We start from the raw sequence: 13,496 nt of genomic DNA, 5'->3' as shown, positions 1-13,496 counted from the left end.
CTGGGCCTCTCAGCCACTGGGAGGCTGGGAGACATCACCAAGGTCAGGGTGCTTTAACTTAAGACTTCTAGGGGTTGGGGATTTAGCTCAGTGGTAGAGCGCTTGCCTAGGAAGCGCAAGGCCCTGGGTTCGGTCCCCAGCTCCGAAAAAAAGAACCAAAAAAAAAAAAAAAAAGACTTCTAGAATCACACATTCTCAACGGTCACAGGAAAGAACATTGTACTCAATAGCTATTAAACACTTTCTCCTGTAGGCACTTATGCTTCTGGCATGTTCTACATAGACTCTTACTTCTTTTTTCCAATCCTCTTAAGAAATAAGGCTGGGCTGGGGCTGGGGAGATTACTTGACACACAGTATTAGGAATGGAGTAAAAGGCCACACACGTGGAGAGCCTCTGAGAATCCCAGCACCTGGGAAACAGAGACAGGAGGATCCTGGGGGCTCACTGGCCAGCTAGGATAGCTAAATTAATGAGCCCAGGTTGAATGAGAGCCCCTGCTTCAAAGAATAATGTGGAGAGTGACCTATCACTCGGAAGACATCTGAGGTCAACCTCTGACCTCCATACACTTGAACACGCACTCTCACACATGCCTATGAGGTTGCACATACAACCCCCAAAGCAGGGGTGTTTCCTTTTGAGAAACGAAAATTTGGAGGTTAAGTGAGCTCTTGCCAGTCAGCCAACAGGTTCTGCTGACCTGTTGTCTGGAAGGGAACCAGGGATCTATTTCTTACCAAGCCCTGACTGTGGAGGCAGAGAGGGAGAAAGAGACTGAACTCTGGGTTAGGCCACCCAGCAGGCCTTCTGCTTGTAGAAACTCTAAGGACCAGCAATTCAAAGGCCTGATACACATGTGGCTAGGCACTCAAGTGAACTTGTTCTTTGTTCCCTCTAGGCCCTACATCATTCGAGGTATGGCACCCCCAACAACACCTTGCAGCACAGACGTGTGTGACAGCGACTACAGCACCAGTCGCTGGAAGACCAGCAAGTACTACCTGGACTTGAATTCGGACTCAGACCCCTACCCGCCCCCGCCCACTCCCCACAGCCAGTACCTGTCTGCAGAGGATAGCTGTCCACCCTCTCCTGTCACTGAGAGAAGCTACTGCCACCTCTTCCCACCCCCTCCATCCCCCTGCACGGACTCGTCCTGACCTCGGCCGTCCACCCCGGCCTCGCTGCCTCCCTGTAAATATTTTTAAATATGAACAAAGGAAAAATATATTTTATGATTTAAAAAATAAATATAATTGGGATTTTTAAGAAGTGAGAAATGTGAGCGGTGAAGGGGTGGGCAGGGCTGGGAAAACTTTGTACAGTGGAGAAAATATTTATAAACTTAATTTTTTAAAACATACCTGCCATTCTTTTGTGCCTCGTGAGTATTTGAGTATTGAGCCTGTTCCCAAAGACAGATTTCACCCCACTGGATTGCCGCCATACATGCATCCTCTTGTGCATGGCTGTCCCTCTATCAAGCCCCCTCAGGCGGAGACAGGTTGGGACCTGACCTGTACAGAGAATCATTCACATGCTGCTCAAAGGCTCAGGGCGTTTCCCACTTTGCACTGGACCTGCATGATGTGTTCCTGGGCTTCAAGCTGTGTTGGCATTCGGGCTCATCCCTGGTGCCAATCACGAGGACCAGAGGCCAAGGTGGCCCTCTGACCATCCCATCTGTGTAGACCCCAATGGATGGAGCTATGAATTCGACTCTGTCAGGCTGTAGTTGCTCAGGCCATGTCATAGACAATGCCTTTGGTCCCTGGAGGCATTCAGTCAGCAGAATCAGAGGTCTGTCGACATGTTTACCTGGGTCATGGTGAAGTATAGAGTCTTGATCTCTATCCTGGGGAGGGGTCTCTTGTCTCACAGTGGGTGAAGTAAAGTTGTGGCATGGACTGAAGAGAGTGGGTGACTCTTGAAGTGTCCTGACAGTTGAAGGGAATAGGCAATGTCCTATCACCTCAGCTTCAAGCGTGACTGCTGCAATCGTGGCATTGGAGAGAAGTCAGAATGACCACACTCAGTTTTGGGTGTGACAATACCTACGAACTGAAAGAGAAAATCTAGAGGCTCTGACCTGCCAATGGAGTCCTGAGATTGAATCCTTCATCTATTCCAAGGGGGCTGAAAGTGCAGAGTGAGGTAAAAGTGGCTGGAGGAGGGAAGGTCTGTAGGAGAGAGGCCTAGGAACTGCAGGCACTGTTCACTGGAACATACCAGAGTTGCTGTCCTGGCCCGAGACTGATCAGGAACCATTCCCCAGCCCTCCCTTCCCCCTCCCTGGGAATGATAGTCAGGTATGGCAGTGACACAAGCAGGCTAACAACTTAGTCTGGGGATAAAGGCCTATCTACTGGTCCTCTGTAAACAGAGGCAGTCATGAATGGATTTGATTGACAGCTGTCACTGGTGGTCCTACTAAGGGTTCTGTGTAACAATGCCAGAGGAGACTGTCCACAGCAGGGATAGTCCTTGGTAAAACAGAGGTTATGACCTATTAAAGCTCAGAGGTAATGAGCAGGCCTAAGTTTATTACAAAGACTGGCAGAGCCAGAGGGACACCTGAATTCCTATCCCCAAGAGCCAGATCTCCTGCCACCAAGTTACCTTTGGGGATTAAGCACACAGAATTGCTGGCTTTTCAGTTGGGCCGCATGTGTCCCGAGGCACTCACTGAAATTCAACTCCCAGCCTTGTCTGTTTCTGACTGAACTGACTTAGGAGCTGGCTGCATGTGGGCCGGGAGTGACAAGCGTCCTTGGTTCTCCTCTGCCATCCATGCATCCAGCCCAGTGGTCAGGCAAGGGGTGGGAAAGAGAGATCTTGGGCTGCTGGCCCTTGGCAGCAGGGAAAGGGTCAGTCGAATTCTGCAGCCCTTTCCTCTCAGTACTGTGGGCAATACGGTCTGCATATAGAACTGTTGCACAGCCAGAGATCCTGTTCCACCAGTAGGTTATTGTATGCCTAAGGATGCTGGCCAGTGCTCAGAGACCTCATCTCTGGTCCTTTTCCTGTTTGTGTGGTTGGCTAGTAGAAGCTGGCAGCCAGTCCAGTCATCACCTACAAGGTACCAAGGGAGGGACAGGCTGATGCATACCGAGTCCTGCACTTGAGTCATTTGCTCTCTAGGAGCCTCTCTGATCAGCTGGTGGGACTCCTCTCTAGTCTAAAATTTCCTAGGAGAATATGCATATCATCTCTTTGTTCTAGATAGGCACTGTAGTGAAATAACATTACCTGTTTTGCTTAGTAAACCAGTGGGTTTATTAGGATAACCTACAGGGCTGGGGGGTAACTCAAAAGCAACTATTATCACTGAGAAGTCCAAATCAGCATGGGCCATGAATCCCTAATACTGCATCCCTGGAGCTCAACTTGCAGGCAGCTGCAGGTTGGAGCATCTCCGCTCAGTAGTCATTATTAAGCCTGTATAGCTTTTCAGAGGGATCTTGTGAATCCTGTAAATTTCAGGAACCTCCTGAGGCTTGTGAATTTTGTTTATTTCTAAGCCTCGTAGGTTTCCTGTTCTTCCTGAGTCTTCTAGAGTACCCTCCAAAGGAGGGATGTTTTAATTTGAAGGAAAACAGCTATGGGGGCACTTCTACCCAGTGCTCACCATCCAGAGATATAGAGACATTTCAAAACTATGAGGAAGGCCCTGTACTGACACTGTGCTCTCACTGTCCCCCAGTGAGGAGCATCTTGGTACTAAGACAAGAAGACTTTCTGAAGGAGCTGGTGTCTGAGCTGTGGTGGTACAAACAAGGAGGGACATTTTTCTGGCTATCTGACCTCACAACAGCCTAGTTAGGTGTTGATGTTAAGGAAACCAAGGCTTGGGTACAAATTGTTGTTTGCGCCCAATAGAAACAATTGTTTCTCCTCACCTGTCCCCTTCTACCCTCCCTGATCAGCTGCTCCCTGCTCAAAAGCCACCTTCCTCATCTTCTTCACACCTTCCTGAGCCCTCAGGAGTTTCCTATTGTTAATAGCTGGGTCCTTCAGCAGACCTGTTCAGCACATCCCTCCGCTATGTGACTGTGTCTACTGTCTGTCCTGTGTCCACAGCCCTTGGTCTATATCTGTAGTCACCCTGAGGTACTGAGGCAGTGTCTGGACAATTCATGTGACCAGGTCTTGGGTTCACCTGTCCAGGTTCAGGAAGTTTGGTGGGGCTCAGGTTCCACTTAGCTTCTCAAAAGATTGAGTCTGGGGCCCCACCTTCCAAGCCCTCACTGGCTCCTTGCTGGTGATCTGTTGTGGATCTCAAGCTACTGTCTCTCTCTCTCTACCCAAAAGTCTTCTTCACTTTCTTTCCCAGAAGCTCGATAGCCACAGAGTGGTCAACATGCCCAGAGGGTCCCCTTTTCACAGACTGGGCAGCTATCAGACATCCTTTTAGGGAAGTCCAGCTCTTTGCCAGCTCTCACACAGTAAAACGGTAAAAACAGGAGGGAAAGAGAGTGAACGTCAAGGCTAAGTGGGTGACTGCTCAGGTCCCCTAGGAGACTCTCTGGTTCCTCCTCTTGAACCTCAGGATTTCTTTTCTTTTCTTTTTCTTTTTCTTTCCTTCTTTTTTGGCTTCTAACTCCAGATCCTTTTGCCTCCGCCTCCTTCAGCAAATCCTACCGGCCTGCACCACCAGATCTGGCAAACCTCAGGATTTCTTGACCTGACCCAGCAATAACTTGTATGCCAGCCCAGCCCTCCTGGACCTTGTCCTCTGCCAGGGCAGTAATGGCCCCATTTCATCTCCTGGGTCTGTGTCAGCAGAGAGTGGAAGAGAAAAGAATGAAAGGCCCTGGAGGCTCCTTCCTCAGGTCCAATTTACCTAACTAAGTTTTTATGCAGAGCTCCCCTTCCTGTTGCAGTACATGGTGGGCATGTCAAACATCCTTTGGGGAGTTTGCTATCTCTTACATTATGTCCTCAATGAATTTAATCCAGTCACCTCTGTATTTGCTCCCAAAGTTTAAGGAGCAGCAGTTAGGTGTTTTCTCTCTCTCTACTCCACTGTCTACTGATCAGGCTTAAAACAAAATCTTAAATGGGTGTGCTCTTTAAAATGGACTGAAAAGTGGACTGTTAACTCCAGAAGGAAGTGGTGAGGAGAATGGGACAGAGAGAAAGGCAGGAGTGGGGGTGAGGGGTGGAGAGGGAGAGGTAGAGAGGAAGAAAGAGGGAGAAAGAGGGAGAGAGGTAGAGAGGGAGGGAGGAGAGAGGTAGAGAGGCAGGGGAGAAGGAGAGGGAGAGGGGGAGGGAGAGGGAGACGGAGAGGGAGAGGGAGAGGGAGAGGGAGAGGGACAGGGAGAGGGAGAGGGAGAGGAGACCCTTCAAAGTTGCAAGGTTTCAGACACAGAGCTCAATCTGTGTCACATGCAAAGCTTGCCAAGTCAGTCATTCCTCTGATTTCAAGGCTCTGTGGAGCTGACAAGTGGGCTTCAGTTTCAGGTACCTCCTTCCCTAGGAAGCCATCTCTGACTTAAATGTGTCTGGCTAGGTTAGGAATGAGTGCACCATATCTGACAACTTATGGGCTAAGTACCCTGGCCTGAGTGAGGTAGTGGGTTATCTCTTAGTTGTAATACGTACATCCCCGGAACCCATGTGAATCTGGGAGAAAATAGTGCCATGTAGGTGCCAGCAGGTGCTTTCACTACAAATAAATGAAGGGAGACTGGTTTGGTGGGCCACTGGATGACTCATCCAGAAGGGGGGAGGGGGCTTGTTTGGTCAGTGAGGCAGCTTGGGCTTTGCTTTCACAGATGGCACAGAAGGCAGGACCCCTTCCCACCCCAAGCTTGCCCCTCCCACTCCCAGCTGACCCTTCCTGCCATGGCCCAGCCTTCAATTGCTGCCCTGCCTTGAGCTTTCTGCCACGAAACTCTTCATCAATAGGCCTCAGTTTTAACAATGTTTGTCACTAGTTATGTGGCCTCAGGCAAGCCTTCTAGCATCTTTGTTCCAGAATTAACATTCACTATCTTTCTAAGAGCCTGGAGCAGTGTGCTTGACAAGGGCTGGTAGATATTATCATTGCACTTCTGAGAACTGGAGTCAGAAAGGTTAGGTTACCTGGCCAAGGTCACCCAACCCCTATATGGCCTCTGGTGTCAGAATGATCTCTGGACCGTAGTGAGCTAGTGTGTAAAATGGGCACTATAATGCTGTTGTGGATCTACTAGCAAGGAACTTTTTCTGGAATCTGCTTCCAGGTACAGCTCTCCTGGAAGGTGGACTGGAGGCCAGGGTGGGTTTGCATAACTGTAACAGCCCTCTCTTGCTACCCTCGTAGTGGAATTCAGAGCCAGAATGAGTGAGGCAGAGGACTCAGGCATGCTGGACCTGTGTAAGGGACAGGGGTGGGGGTTTAGAGATTGGGAACCTGGGGAAAGCACTAAGTGTCCAACAAGGCAGGTCCTGTCAACTCCAGTTCAAGGGCTAGGCTCTGTCGCTTTCCCCACAGGATGGATGCCTAGAGGCAGCCTAGTGAAGATGCTTAGGGGACACACTATATGCTTTCTGAGCTGTGAATCCTTGGAGAAGCCTGGGACTGGAACTGCTGGACCTGCTGGAAGAGATATCCAGGCAGCCACTGTCTGAGGTGCCAGCACTTGCACTCAAGGCCTGTGTAACTCAGCTACCTCTGCTATCCAGTCTCCCATTACACCTGGGCCATTCCTGCCTTTGAAGCTCCAAAACCCCACCCTAGGGTTTGTAACTCCCTTCCTCTCCCTGCCACTAACACCCTAGGGATTTCGAGCTCTGTACTGTCCTATGATTTACTGCTTTCCCAGGAGAGTCTGTCCCTTTAGCTTGATCACTTTGGTCACTTGTTTTCTAGATGTCATGGGAAGGCTTGCTTCATGAAAGACTTTCTAGCATCAGAAACTCAGCTGAAGCGCACCTGAACTTCTGTCCTGCCCATTCTGATCCAGGCAAGTTATTCATAAGGGACTAAGGGAGCATCTTAGTATCTTTTCCTGTTGCTGTGATAAAATATTCTGACAAAAGCAACTTTAGGGAGAAAGGGTTTATTTTGTCTCACAGTTCGAGGATATAGGACAATATGGCAGGGCAGTCAAGGGGGCATGTGTAGGAGTCTGCCGGTCACTTGTCATGCAGCCAGGAGATAAAGAATGCTTGTGGTTAGCTCAATTTCTCCTTTTTATACAGCCCCAGGAGAATTAACAACCGGGACTAACCATAACAGTGTTAAGTGCAGGGCTTGAGAGTGGGAACCCTGATGTCCAGGACTCCATTTTGGGTGCGAGGCAAATGTTGGTACAATAGGCGTGGGACACTAACATTTGGAAGAAATTCATGTATAAAATTCTTCTCTGTAACAAAATACACAGCCTGGTCTTCTTTGTATTAGGAAACCCTCCACTCTCACCCCATTTTCAGGGATCCCACTTTGCTCTGTCTGAATTGATTAAAGTGATGGTTTTTCATAAAACTATGCGTGGAGAATGCGGGCATCGATCCCGCTACCTCTCACATGCTAAGCGAGCGCTCTACCATTTGAGCTAATTCCCCAGCCATAATTAACTTCCGTCGCAGGTTGTATTGTGATTCACGTCATCACCGGTTTTTTTTTTTTTTTCCCACCCCCGTGGCCGTTTGCCCCACCGCCTGCTGTCATTGTGCTACCCCATTGGCTTCTTTGCAACCGGAGCTACACAGCCGGGATTGGCTTGGTTCATTTGTTTTAAAATGCATTGACTATGCGGATTGGTGGTCCCAAGCATCTGTCACGCGAGGCCCCGCTGTTGCTACGGGGCAGAGGGACCTAGCCTAAGCTTCTCCCAATTTCTGACTTGTTTCACAGATACCGAGGTCCTAGAGGTTCCGGATCCGTCAAGACCATGGGAAAAAGAATGCTCCTCTCGCATTTGACTGACAAGGCCTCAAAGCCAATCGAAGTGGAGGCGAGGGAACCGCTGGGCGGTCCAATAGGTTGTGGGGGGCGGGAGAGACAGGCCAATGATTCTTGGGAAGGGGCGGGGTCTATGCTGTGATTGGTTGCGGGGCGGCCGGAGGGAGGGCGGGGGTAACTCAAGGCCTGCTTGATACGTCCGCCATTTTGGGCGCTTCGCTGATGGTGTCGGTGATCCCTTTTCCCGCCTGAGCGCGACTAGCTGCGGGTCTTGGGCGCTTCCAGGTAACTCAGGGGAGGGGGAGGCGGCTCGGGGTGCCCGGGTCGCGCGGGCGAGTTGCTGACCGATGGGGACGGTGGTCTGGTCCGGGCGGCGTGGGGAGGAAGCGTCCCGGCCCCTTTCCCCTCCCCCCCGGAATCGGCTGCTTCGGCGGCCCGGGAGGCGGCGTCCAGTCCTGGCCAGGACCGGGCCGCCAGCTCCTGTCAGCCTGGCCGTGCGTTGGCAGTCAGCCGAGGCGACTGCGAACTTTGGACGCCGAGGTGACTCTGGCCTTGGCTCGGCGGGAGCCCAGAGGAGGCGAGGCGCGCCCCGAGCCAAGTCGGGGGTCCCGGGCGAGCTCCTCGGCTCCCGCGCCCGGGCCTTTCCAGTGACTTCTCGGGATCTCCCGGAGCTTGTCAACTCGCTGGAGAGCTTCGCGAAGGCCTTTGTTGGACTCTTGTCCTCCGAGAAACAAGTTTTGTGGGTTCTAGGCATTAGCAGAGTCATCGGAATACACAAAAACCAGTTCCGAGTCTCCCGGGGCCATCGCAGTGAATCTTCAGCCTCCGCCGTTGAGTCTCTTATTATATACAGACGCGAGCATTGGAGATTCCTTGGTGTTTTGGAACTGAAGTGAGGGGTTTCTCTTGTGGCTTCAAGAACCTCCCTTTTAAAGCTCGGTTCACTGTTAACTTGGAGGCCTTCCCCGTCCCCCAGTCCCGTTGTTTTTCATTAGAACTTGAACTTGAAGTCGTAGGTGGGACAGAGTGAGTGGTCTGATTAGCTCTGTGCCTGGACTTCTCCACCGCATGACCTACTGTCATTTGCCCCTTACCTGCTGTGGTCTCTTTAGGATGTTTATGTTTTGCTTTTACGGTGGTGGTGGTGGGGCGACACTTGGCCGAGGTTTCCTTCCATCAGAGCACTTGTTAATATGGATACTGTTCATTTTTTTAAGTGAAGTTTACTTTGGTTTTTGTCCTCAAGGTCATGTTGCAGATGACACAGCCCGTAAGAAAGGGACTTAAGATTTCCTCCCACTAAAATGTTCCTTGAAATCGCAAGGTGCAGGATCCCTGTTGCCAATGGTGTTTCAACTTTCTTTTGGGCCACCAAAAAATTAAATCTTTCTTTGCCACTTTCTAGTCCTGTGACCTTGGACAAATTAGTCCTCTTTGCTTGCCCCTGTAGCCCAAGAAAACAAGTTTGTTCCATAAGTTTATCTCATGTTAGGTTCCAGTTATATCTAACATGTACATATTACACCTGTAACTGAGTATATATGTAAATAAGTTAGCACAAAGCTGCTAGACTCGTGCTTTGCACATAGAATCAGCTCAGTAGTGTCCATACTTATCAAATTCAGCTTGGTCTTGTTTATTTGTTTTTGAGACAAGGTCTAACTAGGTGGCAGGAGATCTTTACTGCTTTTGCCTTTAGTAATAGGATTAATAAGTCATGCACCACTACACCCAGCTCAGTATTTATTTTCTGAGATGATAGGGTCTCCTGTAGTTTGGGATGTTCTTGACCTTTCTTTTCAGCTAAGTCTGGCCTCAAATTCTTGATTTTGCTGCCTCTCCCTGACAAACATGAGTAGAGGTGTGTACCATCACACCTAGTTTAAAATTAAATTTTAAATGTTTAGGTACAATTAGGAAAACCATGCGTTTAAGAATCAGCTGGGCTAAAAAAATTACTGGAAGTTATTTTAATTTTTTCCATGAGAAGGACTGTTGAAAAATCTGTTAAATCACTTGAGAGTGTTTTGTCTAAACCAGTACTTAGGCAGAGAAAACACCTTCAGGAACTTAGACAGCATCCCTCCTCTGCTGCTTCTAGGTACTGCTTCTTGTGTAGTTTCTCCAAATCATAATCTTAGGTTTCCCTGGTGGTTATTGCAATCGAGACTGTAGTCTTGAGAGCTTCAGCAAAGGTGCAAACATGCCTCATCTTTAAATGCTCTGAAACCTGATGGTTTTTGAGCATCAGATTTTTAGATTATGTAGCAGTTTGTATTAGGAATGCAAAACTGGTAAAGTCTGTGTCAATACTTCAGAATTTGAATCTGATATGGTTGTAGTCCTAAACCACCTTGGAAAAGGTGTGCTCAGCTTGTAGGTGGGGAATAGCTCTGGTGTGGGAGTGCTTTGGGACCTATTCCGCACTTCATTGTGTCTGGCCAAGAACCCTAGTGTCTTTCACTCATTCTGTCATCCCTGAATTCAGCTTTTTAAATGTCTGCCTTGTACCTTCTCCATGGTACTCGAAAAGAGGACAACTCTTGGTGATAGTTGCTTATGACTTGGATTGCTTTATGCACTGGGGAAGCATATTTTGATGGACTCCATCTTAAGTAGACTTGAATATACTGATTGCTTTAACAGGCTTTAGCTGTTAAAGTAAAGCACCCCCTGCCCAACTGCACAAAAACCAATCAGCTACAAAAACAAAGCTTGCTAGTTTGCATTAACTGCTTAAGGAGCAGTGTACAGTTGGTCAAAAAATGGATAGCACTGAAGTTAGAACTTTAAGTGGGGTTTACTTAGTTGCTTTAAGATGTATTTTGGGTTTCCTCTAGAAAAAAATGTGTTGTTACAAGTAAGCATTTCTTCCTTAAAACAGTATTTGTTAGGGTTGATAATCAACTTGGATCTTCTGTGATTAACTTAGTTGAGATAGTTGAAATCTCAGATGTTACCAGTGTATGTTGATCTATATTTTTGCATTTGACTACACTTCGGAAGAGTAAATGATAAAGAAGTCCTTCCAGATATCTGTTCAACTAAAACTCAGCACCAAGTTTACTTTATGAAGAGGGCAGGAGTCTGGCCTAGCCCCTGTGTGTCAAGATCTCAGCTGCAGTGGAGGCTGAGAAGTTGCTTTTCTTTTAAAGAATATCAGAAATACTGACCAGACCTTTTGACTTCCAGTTATCTGTCCTATCTCAAGATGCCAACTGACGTTCCTTTCTTTTTCATTAATCCATGATAGATACATGTTTATGTGGAACAGTATGCTTGAATGTAATGTGTACAGATGAAAAGGGGTAATTTAAGCATTTCTTTTTTTTAAGAATTTACTTATGTTTATGAGTACACTGTAGCTGTCTTCAGACACACTAGAAGAGGGCATTGGAGTCATTACAGATGGTTGTGAGCCACCATGTGGTTGCTGGGAATTGAGCTCAAGACCTCTGGAAAAGCAGTCAGTGCTCTTAACCTCTGAGACATCTCTCCAGCCCCCTGAAGTTTTTTTTTTTCTCTCTCTCTCTCTCTCTCTTTCTTTCTTTCTTTCTTTCTCTCTTTCTCTCTTTCTCTCTTTCTCTCTTTCTCTCTTTCTCTCTTTCTCTCTTTCTCTCTTTCTCTCTTTCTCTCTTTCTCTCTCTCTTTCTCTTTCTCTCTCTTTCTTTTTTTTCTTTCTCCCACAAAGATTGCCCTAGATTGTGGAGTCTGGCTGTGTAAGGCACTTGATCAAGATACATGAGGCTCTGAAATCTATCTGTAGTACCCAAAGAAATGGAGCTAGGCATGGTAGCACATACCTGTAATCCCAGCACTTGGGAGGCAGAGGCAGGAAGAGCCTGGAGTTCAAGGTGACCCTGGGCCATATAATGAGACTCTATCTCAAAGAAACAATGAGACAGCCCTCCCTCCCCCCCAAAAAAAAAAAATCAGTAAAAAAAAAAAATCAGTAAAATAATTTTTTTCTTGTTCTTGTGGTCCTGGTAGTTAAACCTCTAGTCCTACTCATGCTAGGCAAGTGCTTTATACTAGGTGAGAGTTTTCCAACTTTTTTTCCCCTTAGGAAGCATTTTTTTTGGCTTATCATACCTCTTGTGTGCTGTAGAGGGTAGAGGTCAAGCCTACTGTTAAACCTGCAGTGCACAGAATATTGTAAACCCACCCTCCTACCTTCTCCATCCCTTGCTACCATCCAGCCTTAAATATCAGTAGTGCTGACATCATGATAGATTAACATACATGAGACTTATTTGGGATACTTTAAGACCGTGTTGAAGATGTTGAACTTCACCTCTAGAAATTAGTGGTAGAGTTAAGACTAATTTTTCAAAAATTGATTTATTATGTATATGTGAGCTCTTATGTGCATATGTGTAGGTGCACATGTACTGCAGTGCACACAGATGTGGATGTTAGAGGACAGCTTTTGCAAGTCTCTCCTTTCCTTCTACCATTTGGGTCCCAGGGATCCAATTCAGGTCATCAGGTTTATGGTAAGCATCTTTAACCACTGACCCATCTTGCAGGTGGGAGAATGTACTTTGATAATCTTCCTAGACAATACTGAAGTGCCACTGCCTTTTAGAACTACTGTTGTCAGTGCAGATCTGAGGGCTTAGTTCCAGGATCTTTGGGAAACTGGGTCTGTAGTACCTGGATCCTGCCTTGGAGGTTGGTTAGTGGTAGGAAAACAGGGTATCAGTATATCATCTGTCAGATGCTTTAAGATTTAGCTTTATGGGTTGGGGATTTAGCTCAGTGGTAGAGCGCTTGCCTAGGAAGCGCAAGGCCCTGGGTTCGGTCCCCAGCTCCAGAAAAAAAGAACCAAAAAAAAAAAAAAAGATTTAGCTTTATAATAATACATTTTGAAGTGTAACTTTGAGACTTTCTCCTTTACCTCATGAAAATACATTGTCATGTTGAGCTTGAAACTTAGCAGCAAGTTAGGATTTGCCCCAGTGCCAAATAACATACTACTCTTGAGTTTTATTATTATCAGTAGTATTTTTAAAAAATTTTGCCATTATCTTGATGATCAACTGTCAGTTTTGTTTTTAGATACCTTTCCACCCCTGCTTTTTTAAACAATGAAAGCCTTTCCCCAGAGAGTTAGCCCTGCATTGTTTACCCAGTTCTAACTTTTGAGGATAGAGTGGAGGGAGTATATGGTATGATCAGCTTTTAGTGCCATGTCCAGTGGGAAAGGAGTTCTGTCCTGGACTCTGATGCAGGTGGAGGAATGTCTTTTTTCCTGGAGAGATGTGCAGGAAGTGGGGGGGGGGGGGGACAGAGGTCCTTGCCTGTATTTAAAGTTGGTATGATGCAAGTTGTTAAAAAAAACCTATACGTTTAGCACTAAATGGTACCATCTGCACACATTCTAAGACAGGAGTCATGGAGATGCCTTCTGACTTCAGTCCTGAACCTTGCGCCTGTAGTTGTACTGAGGACTGCAGTCAGCCCACCCACAATACTTAACCACTGTCCTGTTTCTACCATCTTATACTGGGAAGCCATTTAGAGGCAGGGTCTTGTCATCCTGTGTCTGCCGTCCAAGTGCTAAGATTGTAGTTGTTAGCCATCATGCCATCTACTTCT

General features: G+C 47.3%; 2 protein-coding genes and 1 long non-coding RNA gene across 34 annotated transcripts in view; all 3 read left to right on the top strand.

The window, feature by feature from the left end:
• Lrp5 (LDL receptor related protein 5) overlaps positions 1-1,367 on the top strand; it is a 103,362-nt gene extending 101,995 nt beyond the window's left edge. Inside the window, 1 exon segment of one of the 2 annotated variants that reach the window (NM_001106321.2) lies at positions 903-1,367. In NM_001106321.2, coding sequence (NP_001099791.2) covers positions 903-1,164 — 262 coding nt within the window. In that variant the 3' untranslated portion in view covers positions 1,165-1,367. 2 annotated transcript variants of the gene reach the window in all.
• A 6,689-nt stretch (positions 1,368-8,056) lies between these two features.
• Positions 8,057-13,496, top strand: part of Ppp6r3 (protein phosphatase 6, regulatory subunit 3) — a 114,445-nt gene continuing 109,005 nt past the window's right edge. For 30 of the 31 annotated variants that reach the window (XM_087562576.1, XM_087562559.1, XM_087562535.1 and 27 more), the window contains exon 1: positions 8,093-8,180. The gene's annotated coding sequence lies outside the window, so the exon portion shown is untranslated. Of the gene's footprint in view, positions 8,181-13,496 lie in introns of all 31 variants that reach the window. The other variant, NM_001395099.1, reaches the window with a different exon arrangement.
• On the top strand, positions 10,873-11,827 carry Apoa2l1 (apolipoprotein A-II like 1). Its single transcript, NR_176828.1, has one exon. It is a non-coding gene; the product is annotated as an apolipoprotein A-II like 1 (long non-coding RNA).

The sequence above is a fragment of the Rattus norvegicus genome, chromosome 1 (genome assembly GCF_021556685.1).
Source record: "Rattus norvegicus strain SHRSP/BbbUtx chromosome 1, alternate assembly SHRSP_T2T, whole genome shotgun sequence".
NCBI lineage: Eukaryota > Metazoa > Chordata > Mammalia > Rodentia > Muridae > Rattus > Rattus norvegicus.
This window is presented reverse-complemented; position numbering and strand designations above follow the sequence as displayed.